Source organism: Myotis daubentonii, chromosome 19, assembly GCF_963259705.1.
Source record: "Myotis daubentonii chromosome 19, mMyoDau2.1, whole genome shotgun sequence".
Lineage (NCBI taxonomy): Eukaryota > Metazoa > Chordata > Mammalia > Chiroptera > Vespertilionidae > Myotis > Myotis daubentonii.
Window position 1 is genome coordinate 16,397,230 of NC_081858.1, and position 13,109 is coordinate 16,410,338.

General features: G+C 57.0%; 1 protein-coding gene across 2 annotated transcripts in view; it reads right to left on the minus strand.

The window, feature by feature from the left end:
* KIRREL3 (kirre like nephrin family adhesion molecule 3) overlaps window positions 1-13,109 on the minus strand; it is a 456,656-nt gene that overhangs the window by 58,932 nt on the left and 384,615 nt on the right. For both annotated transcript variants that reach the window (XM_059676141.1, XM_059676140.1), the window contains exons 3-4: window positions 9,484-9,633; window positions 7,306-7,455 (exon numbers count right to left, since the gene is read on the minus strand). In XM_059676141.1, coding sequence (XP_059532124.1) covers window positions 7,306-7,455; window positions 9,484-9,633 — 300 coding nt within the window. The remainder of the gene's footprint in view (window positions 1-7,305; window positions 7,456-9,483; window positions 9,634-13,109) is intronic.

Sequence of the window (13,109 nt, forward strand, 5' to 3'; positions counted from 1 at the left end):
CCTCTCCCTGGCGGCATCTCCAACAGGTCCCAGCCCAGCACAGCGACAACGAACAGAGCTGGGGCCTGGCCCACCCGAGGGAGCCATGCGTCTTTCCTCTGCGGAGAGGTACCCGCTGCCGAGATCCCGGGGCCTGGATCCTGCTGTGGGCACTGCCTGCTCTGCCCTGCGGTGTCCTGCGCTGGTGATACAGCGGGTGCTCCAGCCTCCGCCTTCTCTCCGGGCCGCCTGTGGTCTGGGCTTGGTGACTTCGGCTCTAAACTCCCCCGTAAGGCGACACCCCTCCCTGGCCATTGGCACTGAGGGAAGGCTTCCTTTTAGCTGCATTTTCCTTTCCCATTTCACGCTGTAATGGAGATTCATTGCGAGTTTTAAATCTGTAATTTGCCATGAAACCCTTGTCTCGGGCCCGGGCTGAGGTCAGAGCAGAGAAGTCGTGAGCCATTTTATCCTGGGAGGTCTCCCCGTGCAGCTGGGCCTCCCGGCCTCCCGGGCTGGCCTCAGCCCGCCAGCCAGAGACCTGGGTGTGACGCGCACTGTGCCCAGGGGCCGGAGCCAGGAGAGGGCCTTCCCTCTCTGGTGGCTGCGACTCTGCCCTCGGCCCCATTGTTCATTAGGGGGATCCATAGAGTGGGGGGCCTGGTGCTGGGGGTAGCATGCGCACCTCCTCCAATCTTCTCTGGGCCTGGCAAGGGGGAAGGAGGGGTGCAGTAGCCAAAGAGAGGGGAGGAGGGGACTCAGCTTGTGGGCCAGGGGACACAGGGTGTGTGTGGCCAGTGTGGCAGGAGAGGGAGGAGCTGGCAGCAGGGTGGTATGGGGCGGGGGGAGGGCCCCAGCGCTGGGCACAGCTCCCACCTGGAACCTCAGGAGATAAGTGAGCTTAGCTGGCTCCCATCTCCCACCTCCGGCTTGTTTGCTGCCCTATTTGGGGTGATTGCAGGGTAATGAATGTGGCAGGGAAAGGCACACAGCACAGGTGAGAAGGGCACCCCAGCCCGGCCGGGTCCAGGCAAAGCAGCCTAACGAGGAGATCGGTTCCGCCCGTCCTCCCGGGCGCTGAGCAGGAGGGCTGCTGGCCGCGTGCTGGACGGAACAGCTTCCCCAGGACCTGAGCCTGACCTCCGAGAAGGAGGGGCCGCTCGTGGGTGTCCCTAACTCGGCAGGAATCACAGTGACGCCCACCACAGGTGTGATGACTGTCAACGCCGATATGCTGGCCGCGTGAAACGCGTTTTGTATACTACTTCATGACACGCTCTGTAACCCTGAGAGGACAGGGGTATTCCCACTATGGCCCCATTTTATAGATGAGGAAACCGAGGCACAGAGGGGTTGCATAACTTGCCCAAGGTTATTTAATGGCTTCCAGAGTCTGGGCTCTTAACTGTGGCGCCGTGCCACCTCTCTAACCACGACACAACATACAAAGGACTCTCACCGTGTGAACGCCCCATAGTGTGCCCCGATCCCTTTGACCACAGTGATCAGATGCACATGTACGTACTGAGCACCTAGTAGGTGCGCACAGGCTGGGCTCGGCATGAGGATGCATGATGCCCTCCGAGAGACCCGGGGAAGCCAGGCATGTGAACAGTTACTTTCCATATAACTGGGTTGAGTGTGGTGATGGAGGTGCGTGCAGAAGACTAAGGGAGCTCAGAGGGGGAGCGGTCAGGCCATGTGAGGTCCAGGAGGGCTTCCTGGAGGAGGTGATGTCTAAGATGAATCCTGACAGCTGAGCATGTTAGCCAAGGGAAGAACGGTGGGAAGGGCATTCTAGGCAAATACATTAACGAAGGAGCTAGAGGTGTAGGGGGTCAGGAGAGCCGCAAGCTGGTTGCTGTCCTCGGAGCAAGGGGGTGGCAGGGCGGGGGCTGGACAGGAAGCAGGGGGCAGGTCTCAGAGGGCCTTGTGTGCCCTTAAGACCCACTCAGACTGTCGCCTCCTGCAGGGCGACTGGCTGGGTTTCTCACCACTGGTTTCTAGAACAGTTTTAGTAGCCAGTGCTCCTGGGTTCTGTGTCAGCCCACCTTCCCTGCTGCCTCTCTCTGCACCCAGCTCCCCAGGTGAGGGGGTTGGCAGTCAGGGGAGCTGCCCCTGTCCCGGACCCAGGAGGTCCCTGCCCACAGCTCCCGGGTGGAGGAGATGCAGAGGGAGCTCGAGGTTTGGGAAAGGCACCAGGTGAGGGCTTGGTTGGACCTTCTCTGCTGCCCTCCCAGGACCCGGGCCGGGCATCAGTGCGAAGGCGCCTTTTTATCGGAATGGACTGACTCTCCATGTGAATAATTCATGCTGGTTTAGGAAGCTGTGTTTCTGATGGAGCGACGAGACAGCAGAGTTAATATTAGAACGGGCCAGGAAGGAGAGGGGCGGGGAAGGAAGGCTGGGAAAATACCTTTGTAAATAATTAATCTCACATCCACCACCCTCCCCCGCTGCTCCCCGCCCCCCTCACCCTGCCCTCCTTCCCTCTCACCGTGTTTATTCCGGCTGACGCGCGACATAACGAGGCAGTTTACCTGTTTAACCTGTTTAACCTGTTTGCTATTTACGGCTGCCTGTTTCCCGGCCAGAACGCAGGCCCCCTCGGGGCAGGGGCTGGCTCTCGCGTGCTTATGGATGAATCTCAAAGCGCCTAGATGGGCTCCTGGCACATCATAGGTGCTCAGTAAATGTTTGCCAATCAAGTCCTGGGCACCCACTTCTGGGTCTCTCAACTACAAGTTTTCAGGCAAGATCCCCTTTCGGCTCTGGCCCTGGTGGGGGAGTTTATTTTTTATTTATTTATTTTAAAATATATTTTTATTGATTTCAGAGAAGAAGGGAGAGGGATAGAGATATATAAACATCAATGATGAGAGAGAATCATTGACTGGCTGCCTCCTGCACACCCCCTATTGGGGATCAAGCCCGCAACCCAGGCATGTGCCCTTGGCCAGAATCGAACCTGGGATCCTTCAGTCCTCAGGCCGATGCTCTATCCAGTGAGCCAAACTGGCTGGGGCGCCCTGGGAGAGTTTAGATGTTTTCAACCCTGGGTTCCTGCAGGTGGGAGGAGCAGTCTGCATGTGTGTGTGTGTGTGTGTGTGTATGTGCTCGTGTGTGTGTTAGTTTGATGTTCACAATAATTCTAGGCCAGTGATGGCGAACCTAGGACACGCGTGTCAGAGGTGACACGCGAACTCATTTTTTTGGTTGATTTTTCTTTGTTAAATGGCATTTAAATATATAAAATAAATATCAAAAATATAAGTCTTTGTTTTACTATGGTTGCAAAGATCAAAAAATTTCTATATGTGACACGGCACCAGAGTTAAGTTAGGGTTTTTCAAAATGCCGACACGCCGAGCTCAAAAGGTTCGCCATCACTGCTCTAGGAGCTTGGTAATTTTATTACCCCTATTTTATAGTAAAAACCAGAAACCTCGTTCATTCATGCACCCATTCATTCACTCGTGTATGAAAAATCCTCAAATATTATCGAGTACCTACTCTGTACTAAGTGCTGGTTAAACAGGTTTGAACCAGAGGCCCAGTGCCAGCCCTGAGGACCTGCTTGGGGCCACACGGTGAGTGAGCTGCGGGCAGGCCTTCCTTCTCCCAGGCTCTTCCTCCCGCACCCCAGCTCCGCACAGGAGTCTGGGGGTCTCCTGATGTTCAACTGAGCCGTGACTCTGCAGAGATGGCCCAGGAGGCTGGAGGCTGGATCCAGAGGCGGCCTCTGGGTTCAGGTCTAGAGCCAGTCGCGGATCCCAGGGCTGGGCAGGATTGGCGAGGTCCCATCTGCAGCCTGGCGGTGGAATGCCGTCTAAAACACCCTGAACAGTCAGTCACCTTCTTTGCCTCCGTCAGGCGTTTGGGGAGCTGGACAGTTCCTGCAGGTCATCTGATTGATCACCGCCTTCCTTTTACAGATGAGGCAACTGGGACCCCGAGAGTTGAATAGCAGGACCGAGATCACAGGACCGCTTAAAGGCAGGACCCAGGCTGTTGCCTGCAAGTCTGCCGCTCTTTCCACGACACCATGATTTTCAGAGGTTCTGGGGGCGGGAAGACGGGTGTCTGGACCTGGCTGGAGTCAGAGCACGGTCCCTGCCTGGCTGGGTCGCAGAGGGAACGGCCTGCCTATTCACCGGGGCTGGGCTCCCCGGTCTCTGCTTGGCTCAGCCTCCCCAGCACAGCCACTGCCCCCCTTTTCCTCCTGGTTCCCCAGCTCCCTCCCTCTCCCTGCCTCCCGGGGTAGCAAAGGCTCAGCTCCAAGTTGCTCCTCTCCTGATTGCATCTGAGAGCTGGAAACGCAAGGCTAATGAATCTGTGACTCTGGGCTTGGCCGCTGGGGCCTGAGTCCCCGAGCCCTCCCGGGAGCCCGGCAGGCTCTGTAGCTGGCCCACCGACGTCTCCACGGGTGCGGCCGAAGCGTATTTCCACCACGCACATCTGCTGGCTCTGTAGCCTCTCGCATTGGCCCTCCTCACTCGCTGCTTTGATGGGGAGACCCTGGGGGACCCCTCTGCTCCAGCCAAAGTGTTTGCTTTGCAGCGTTGCCAGAGCACCGTCTGATTCTGCTCTCACGTCTTCCGCAGGTTCTAATCAGGCCCTTACTTTATTTAATTAAAAATCGATCTCAGGCAAATACAGACTGAATTAGGAAGCTCTCTCATTCCTGGAGCACGGGAAGGGCTGCCACCCCCCTAGCCCCCTTGGGGAGCCGGCTGGGACATTTTCCCAGGCTGAGATGTCACAGCCGAGCAGATGGGGTCTTGGTTGGGAAGCTGGCTGGGCAGGGTAGAGACACCCCTCTCCCCCCTGCCGGAGCAGCTGCTCTGTCTGTCCGCCACGGTGAGCAGACCAGGGCTCCCTTTCCAGATGGTTGGCGAGCTTCTGCTTGTAGGGCCTCCCTCCAGGGCAGTAGGTGGGGCTGTACACCACAGAGAAACTCAGCCAGGCAGTAACTCAGGCAGAGCCCAGCAGGCCAGCCAGGGTGGGGCCAGGCAGGACCAGCTCAGGGCTCAGGGGTGGGGCCTGGCGTGGCCCTGAGGAGTCCGGAGGACTGTAGGCAGAGCCTGGGGGAGCTCTCTCATCCCCAGGGTTAGCTTGTTTTGGAGGAATTGTTTCAGTGGAGTGTGCATGAGAGGTCCCTGCTCAGGCTCCCTTCCTGGCTCTCAGGAATTTTACCCAGAGCATCCTGCTGGGGCCCCGGCAACTCCCCCTTCTGCCTCTTCAACTGACCCCCATCTCTATATATAAAAGGATAAGTGACCGTCCATCCGTCCATCTGTCTGTCAACCGGCCGACCGGCCGGTACATATGACTCGCACTGGCAATTTAAAAATAAACGTTGACTCACACATGCATGATACATATAAAGCTCTCACTGGCTCCAATCACACACGTGTGTTTTGATCTGTCAGGGCCCGAGGAAGCAGAAGGCGGATTCTTCCGAGCATGGGGCTGAGTAGCCTCTGAAGAGGGAGACCCTACAGCTCCACTTAGCACATCTGTCCTGGCATTTTGCAACCCACCCCCACGCCCTTCAAACTAGGAAAGCTATTAGGTACCAAGTCCTCCTCTTCTCCTCTTCTCTCCCCTCAGGCCCCATACCTGTTCCCGTCCTGGGAGAGATGACGATGGCTGTCCCGCCCTTCCACGTCCCTGATCACATTCCGGAAGGCCCGTCCTGACCACACAGCCCCAGCCATCTAGCCCTGCCCACCCGCTGGCTTCCCTCCCTCCTTTCATGGTGGGCGGAGGAGACCAAAGGCGGCAGGAGGCTCTGGGCTTGGCCCCAGTTCCTCCCCCGTCTCCAGCAGCCAGGCTCCGAGCCTGGTAAGCGGTCCTCCGGGGCCTGCCTGCTGGGCTTGGGCTAATCTGCCTGCACGCTGGCCGTGTAGATCTGAAGATAACCTGACACACTCGTAAATATTTCATCTCCGCGTGGCCATGCGCCTCATCTGCTGGGCGAGGAGGCAGCACCCCGGCGCTGACCCCGTTGTCAGAGCATCTCAGCAGCTGCCGAGAGGTGGGAGGGCAGAGCCGGGGTCAGCCTCTTCTGGCTGCTGAGCACCAGGCGCCTGGCAGAGGCTCCCCGAGGAGGCAGTGAGGGGTGCGCAGAGTCCGGCCGGCAGACCCTGGGGCGGGCCTATGCTCCTTGGAGCCTCGGTTTCTCATTTGGGGCAACAATTCTGTCCCACAGACTTGCATCGAAAGAGTGAGGAAGGAGAAGTGGACATGCTTTGAGAGTCGCTGTCAAGAGCTGCTATGACTTATGTCCCAGGCGGATGGTCCCCAGTAACATCTCGCAGAGGAAGGAGGTGACTCTTAAGACAGCCGTTCTCAATCTGTGGGTCGCGACCCCTTTGGGGGTCGAACGACCCTTTCACAGGGGTCGCCTAAGACCATCGGAAAACACATCTATAATTACATATTGTTTTTGTGATTCATCACTATGCTTTAATTATGTTCAATTCGTAACAATGAAAATACATCCTGAATATCAGATATTTATATTATGATTCATAATAGTAGCAACATTACAGTTATGAAATAGCAACGAAAATAACTTTATGGTTGGGGGTCACCACAACATGAGGAACTGTATTAAAGGATCGCGGCATTAGGAAGGTTGAGAACCACTGCTTAAGAGGTAGTGAGCCCATTCCCTGTTTCTAGGCAGGTCAACCCGAGGGTGGGGGGGGGGCACCTGTTCAGGCGGGGTGTCCCAGGGACACTGGGCCCCTGGGAAGCTAGATGAAGAGAGACCCAGAGCAAAGGTATGATTGGGACTAAGAGCCTGAAGTGAGTTTCCCAGGCAGCCCAGGGTTCCCAGGAGCAGGGAGGGGGAAGGAACGGGCAGTGGTGGTCCCTATGGATGCTGACATCACGGGGCCCGTCCAGCTCCAGGTGGATTCTGATGGGGAAGTGGCTACCTGGGCTGTTAGCACCCCGAGGGAGGTCAGTCCAGAAGGAAGTGACTCAAAGATGTGTCCCAGACTTCTCTGTCTCCATCGCCTAGCCCAGGGCCCAGATGCCGCGGAAAACGTTCTCTGATCGAATACGTGAGCCTCTGGGAGCCCTATTTGCTTCTCGGCCGGGTAAACACACTGGGGTTGGACAAAGTCACAGGCAGGTGGCACTGGCCTTCTGATTTCCAGGGCCTGGCGTTACTGACACACTGCGGCCGAGGCCAGAGCCCTGGGGGACAATGCCTGGGGCTTTGCCCAGCAGGAGGCCCCTGAAGGAACCTTCTGGAACCGAGCACCAGGTTTCCCATAGTGTCCTTGCCCCACGCGCGCGGCCGGTTCTTACCCAGGACGGTGAGGCGCGCGGGGCGGGACCGGATGGCGGCCTGGATGGCCTGACACTCGTACACGGCATCGTCTTGCAGCTCTGCCCGCAGGATCTTCAGGTGATGCTCTCCCGACAGGTGGTTGCCCACCACCAGGTACTGCGGGTAACCTGTGGACACAGCGGGCGTATCACGGGGGCTGGCCCAGGGGCGGAGGCGACATTCGCGATACGTGGGACAGACACAGCGGGCCTATTCCTCGGGAAAGTGGTGCACTCAGCAGCCGGGTTACCAAGCAGATGTGCATTTGGATAAGGACACGCAGGGAGACAGCGAGACCCAGGCTGAGACCCACAGACAGACAGAAGGCAGAGTAAGAGAGAGAGAGAGGGGGGGTGGGGATAAAGCAGGAAACGATTGGGGAAAGGACTGAGAGTGACTTTGGGGCTCGGTAGGCGTGGCTCAGTAGTTGAGCATCGACCTATGAACCAGGAGGTCACGGTTCGATTCCCTGTCAGGGCACATGCCCCAGGTTGCGGCTCGATCCCCACTGTGCGGTGTGCAGGAGGCAGCCAATCAGTGATTCTCTCTCATCATTGATGTTTCTATCTCTCTCTCCCTCTCGCTTCCTCTTTGAATTCAATAAAATATATATTTTTAAAAAGAGTGACTTTGGGAAGAGCTTGTTTTGGGATGCAGGATCTAGCCTACCCTACCATGCCCAGGAGCCTCCGGTCACTTTGAAGCATTGTGGTTCACTTTTCTCATCACTCCTCCTCCCAACCCTGAACTCCAGGGTCTGACTAAACACTTAGGAGGTGCTCAGGACACTTAGGAATTTGGGGCTCCTTGTATGGCTGGAGATGGATAATTCTATATAATAAAAACCTAATATGCAAATCGACCGAATGGCAGAACTACCTCCCGCTGCTGCTGCTGCCTTCAGTGCTACCCACGCCGGCCCTCGGCCCAGCCCCTGGATCCCGCTGTCCTGCGATTAGTCCCGGCTCTCCCGCAGGCGGCTTGGCTGAGCTTGTGTTTTTGTTGTCTTGCAAGCAAGCGATCAGCCACGATTTCGCTCTCAGGAGCTGCTGAAAACATCAGTGATGGGTTTGTTTGTATTTGCCTAATTAGCCAGCAGAGCTGTGATGCTGTCCCAGGGCCTGGCAGCATCATCAGAAAACATCAGCTCAGAAGCTGGGAGTGGGAGGACGTTCTAGGCCCCTACCCCCACCCTCCAGCATCCTCGCTCTCTCTTGCTACCCCAGGGGAGAAAAATGACTGCGACGCCGTAACCGGTTTGGCTCAGTGGATAGAGCGTCGGCCTGCGGACTGAAAGGTCCCAGGTTCGATTCCGGTCAAGGGCATGTACCTTGGTTGCGGGCACATCCCCAGTAGGGTGTGTGCAGGAGGCATCTGATCGATGTTTCTCTCTCATCGATGTTTCTAACTCTCTATTCCTCTCCCTTCCTCTCTGTAAAAATCAATAAAATATATATATAAAAAAATGACTGCAAGTCTGGGGTCTGCAGTCAGGTTGCCTGGGTCAAATGTCAGCTCGGTCACTCCCTCCACGTGTTGTCTGGGTTAGTTGCTTTTACTTCTTTGTGCTTCTGTTACCAGTAAAGTGGGAAATGCTGGTACCTCACAGAGTTCTGGGCACCATTACACAGGATAATCTATGTAAAGGGCCCGGCACATAGTAAATAGACTATAAATGCTGGTTGAAACGAAAGTGACCGGGAGGTGGGGCAGCAAAGAGGTCCTGTCTTTCTAAGTGAGAACTGACCGGGCGTCTGGGCCTTTTGGGGGTTGGGAGCCAGGCACTGGGCTTTGGTATAGGTTTGAATCAACTTCTTTTTCAGTGGTGACTCTGTTTCCCCATCACATGAAGGAGAAAATCCTTCCTTTTTCCCCTGTGGATTGTTGGATATTGATGAGACAATATCTGAGCTTCTACACTTGATCTTAGCCAAAAGGCCGAGAAGTGATATATCTGAGCTTCTTAGAAGAAAAATGTTCTATCAACATGAGGGAGTGTATTTATAAATCTCTTCCTTTGACTGTTCCCCCCCCCCCCCCCCGCCAGCCGTGGTGACCAGAGAGAAAGTGAGGCCCTGCACAGACAGCTGGGGGTGCAGGGGAGGGTAAGGCAGGGGCGGGGTCCAGGCCCTCCTGGGCGGTCTGGGTGTACTCACTTGAGAGGTCCCTGCCCACGCCCAGAGCCAAGCCGTCCTTGATCCACAGAACAAAGCCGTCATATTCTGGGATGGCACAGAGCAGCGTCACCGGCTGCCCCGACACCACGGCCTGGTCCTGGGGCTGCTGGCTGAAGGAGTACACTTGGCCTGGGGAGGAGACAAGCAGAGCGGCCGGTGAGTGCAGGGAGCAGGGCCCAAGCTGGCCCAGGGGGCAGGTCCCCCCACCTCCCGGAGCACCTCCCGTCCTGCCTGGGGCCCAGCAGCGACCTCCTCACTGCCCCCCCACCCTGGGCCAATCCCCTGTTTCAGAGCTGAGTCCCCACTGGAGCCCCATCCATCCTTAACTTCCCTACACTCACCCCTGGTCCAGCCATCCTCCCCCCCATAGGCCGTGCCCGCCACTCACTGCCCTTGGGACACGCCTCTCCCTTTCCATCTGGCTAACTCTTACGTGACACCCTTTGCTTGTACCCACTTCCACGCAGGACAGAGACCCCCCCGGCAGCATTCTGTGTGGGGTGTGCTTCAGGCAGCGGGTGTGGGAGTGGTGAGCTGTGGTTAGACCTGAGAATCCAGGAAACAGTATTGTGCTAGTGGCTCAGGATGGGCCTCAGGCCGGGTTCACCAGGGGGAGCGGTGTGCAGTGTGGCGGGGGGTGTGCCACGAGGGAGCAGGTCTCACATCCACACATCAGCCTGTCCCTTTCCTTTCTGCAGCAGACCCTACCCCAGCCTCACTGTCACTGGGAGAAAGCCATGACTGTGACCCCGTACCCCCGCCCCCCCATATACCTCAGTGAGATGACACTGAGCCATCGAAGCCAGCCAGTCCCTAGTTTATTAAACACAATAGCAGCGTGTACAACACACCAGGCTTGTGCTAGCACTTAAAATATTAGCTCATCAATGTTTTCATCCCCGTACCAACCAGATGAGGCACAAGGAGGTGCGAGGTAGTCACAGGGCCTGCGATTGTTACCGACAGACCAGGTGTCGACTGCACCTTCCCTGGAGTGGGGGCAGCCCCCACAGGGGCCCTTATCACCCCATTTCACAGGGTTAAGAACCGGAGCCTCAGAGGCTATCTGAACTGCTCGGTGCGTCCAGGGGCAGGACGAGGCTGCAGATACAAGCCTTTTTGGCTCCAAAAGCATGTTCTCATCTGCTGAGCTATGCTGCATGCAGATCCCTGAGCCTGGTCCTGGAGGGGTTGCCGAAGGGGGTGCTGTGACCGCGTTCCCAGGAGGCCCCGCTGAATGAACAGGGCAATGACAGCTACTGAGCTCGCCCGCAGTGCGACCATGCCTCACCTGCCCGCCCTCCTGTGACTTAAGGAATTACATCACGGGGCGGAAATAGCCCCATGTTCCCGCACAGACACCAGGATCAGAGAGGCAAAGTAACCTGCCTGAGGTCGCACAGCTGATGAGCGACGGAGCAGGGGTTTGAGCCGGGGTGCTCTGACTCCCAAGCACCCCTTCTTTCCCACACCCTGCTCTGCAGCTACTGACAGCCCAGGAGAGCTGGGCCTGGCTGGGCTGCTGCCCGGCCTCTCCTCCCCCTGGAAGGGTCAGGATAGCCCTGAGGTCTGAGACACCAGGGCCCAGGCTCAGGCCACAGAGAGGGCTAAGGGGCTGCTGGCGTGTCGCTCCAAGGGGGGCAGGCAGGTGGCAGCACGCGTGGCGGCGCCCCCTGGAGGAGACAGAGTCCACATGCCGTGACAGTCCCTGCCGTGGCAGGTAGCGGAGCCCACCACCTGATCAGATCTTGGCTGGTCTCCGAGGAGTCTCATTAACAATCACATGGGCACTGAATTGTGGGAGAAGCACTTTTTATTCCGAGCTGAGCTTTCCCGATTAGATTTCACAGGACGTTTTAATCAGCCATGTGAGGTGGGGTTGTTTTCTCCCCTCTCTGTCTCTTCTGTTTCTCGGTTGTAATTAGATAGTTTCTGGCACCAAAACAAGAGCAAGAAGGAGGGAAGAGATGAGAGAGGAGGAAGGAGGTGGGAGAAAGAGCAGGAGGGTGAGGGGCCAGGTGAGGAGGGAAGGAGAAAAGGGCCTGGAGGGGAGGTAAGAGGAAGAGCAGCGAGAGGAGGAGGAGGGGGGAGCGGAAGGAGGAGAGGGAAGGGGAGGGAAAGGGGTGCAGAAGCCACACAGTGGGAGGGGGTGGGGGGAGGCTCTTCTCTGGGCTCTCATGATGATTCCTCAGCTCTTTCTTTTATCCCAAAATCGAACGATCAAGCTGCCAGCAGGGAGCTGAGGGGGCAGACTGAGAAGGCCTTAACCAAAACGGGGCTCAAGTCCTCAGAAATGTCCATTGATGGGGACCCCCTGAAAGGGCAAGCATCCCATTGGTCCCCCACCCCCAGTCCTGCTTCCTCTTGCGGCTGGTGGGCACACCTAGAGAGCTGGGCGCAGGAAGCACCCCAAGGGGTTGGAGGGGCGGGGCTGGGTGAGTTCTGGACGGAGAGATACCCCAGCGTGACGGTGGTACCCTGAGGGAGAAGAGGACTGTTGCCATGGAAACAGGCTCTAGAGGAAGGCAGGCTGGGAGGAGCGCTGTGAGGAAGCAGGCCTTGGCAGTGAGTCTGAGGAGTCCCTGTTTCACTCTGGAGGGTGTCTCGGGGCCAGGAGTCGGAGCAGGCAGAGGAGCCCCCCCAGATTAGACCTGGGGCCTACAGACCGGAGCCCGAGGGGATGGGAGAACAGGAGTGGCCCGCCTGGGGGGCGGTCTCCAGGCCTCCCATCCCAGCATCTGCTGCTCACTCTCTGTATGTTCGGGTCCCCCAGCTTTTCTCTGGAAAGGATGTTTCTGGGGGGCAGGGGTGGGGGGAGAAGGACACAAGGACAGTCTCAAAAAACCACCCAAAAGGCAGAATGTGCAAATTATTTTCGGACAGGGAATGGCTAGTGCTTTACCTGACAATTTTTTTGAAGTCTAATTTTAATTTTTACACTTTCAATACAAGACATGAAAAGAAAAAAAAACACAAGACGCTAAAACACCCTGTTTTTCTTTTAAATCAATGGGATGCTTTTTCAAACAGAATTGTGAGCCCGGTGTCACTCTCCAGAGAGAGATAGTTGAGGTGCTGTGGATGGAGAGGGGGGAGGGGGGGCACTTCTCTTCACCCCGGGACAGACCCTGCGGCCTCTGCTTCCAGCTCAAGACCCCAGATGAGAGCCCTGGGGTAGGTCCTCGCCCAAAGCATTCCCTGACCTCCCCTCACTCCCGCTTCCAATCCCCATGTTTCCTACTCGGAACAAGTGATGTTTGAGTGAGCCTGGGACCATTTCCTATAGCCGGCTGGGTATTGTGTTAAGCAGACAGGAAGCCCCTTGAGAACAGCTGTGCCTTTAACACACGTTCATGGAGACCTGCTATGAGGCAGGTATTACAACGTCTGAGGCCAAGTGAGTCTGACCTGGCCCCTCCCTCCAGGAGCTTATATGCCCGTATCCCCATCACCTGGACCATCATGACCTGGGAACCGAGTATGTCCTGCTCTCAGCACACCTCGCACCCTCGGTCCCAGCTGTTCTGCCTCAGTTTCCCATTTCGTCCCATGACGTTCTCCTGGGTGTGGAGCCTGGCAGCCAGTGAGGCCTCCCTTTTCACGCT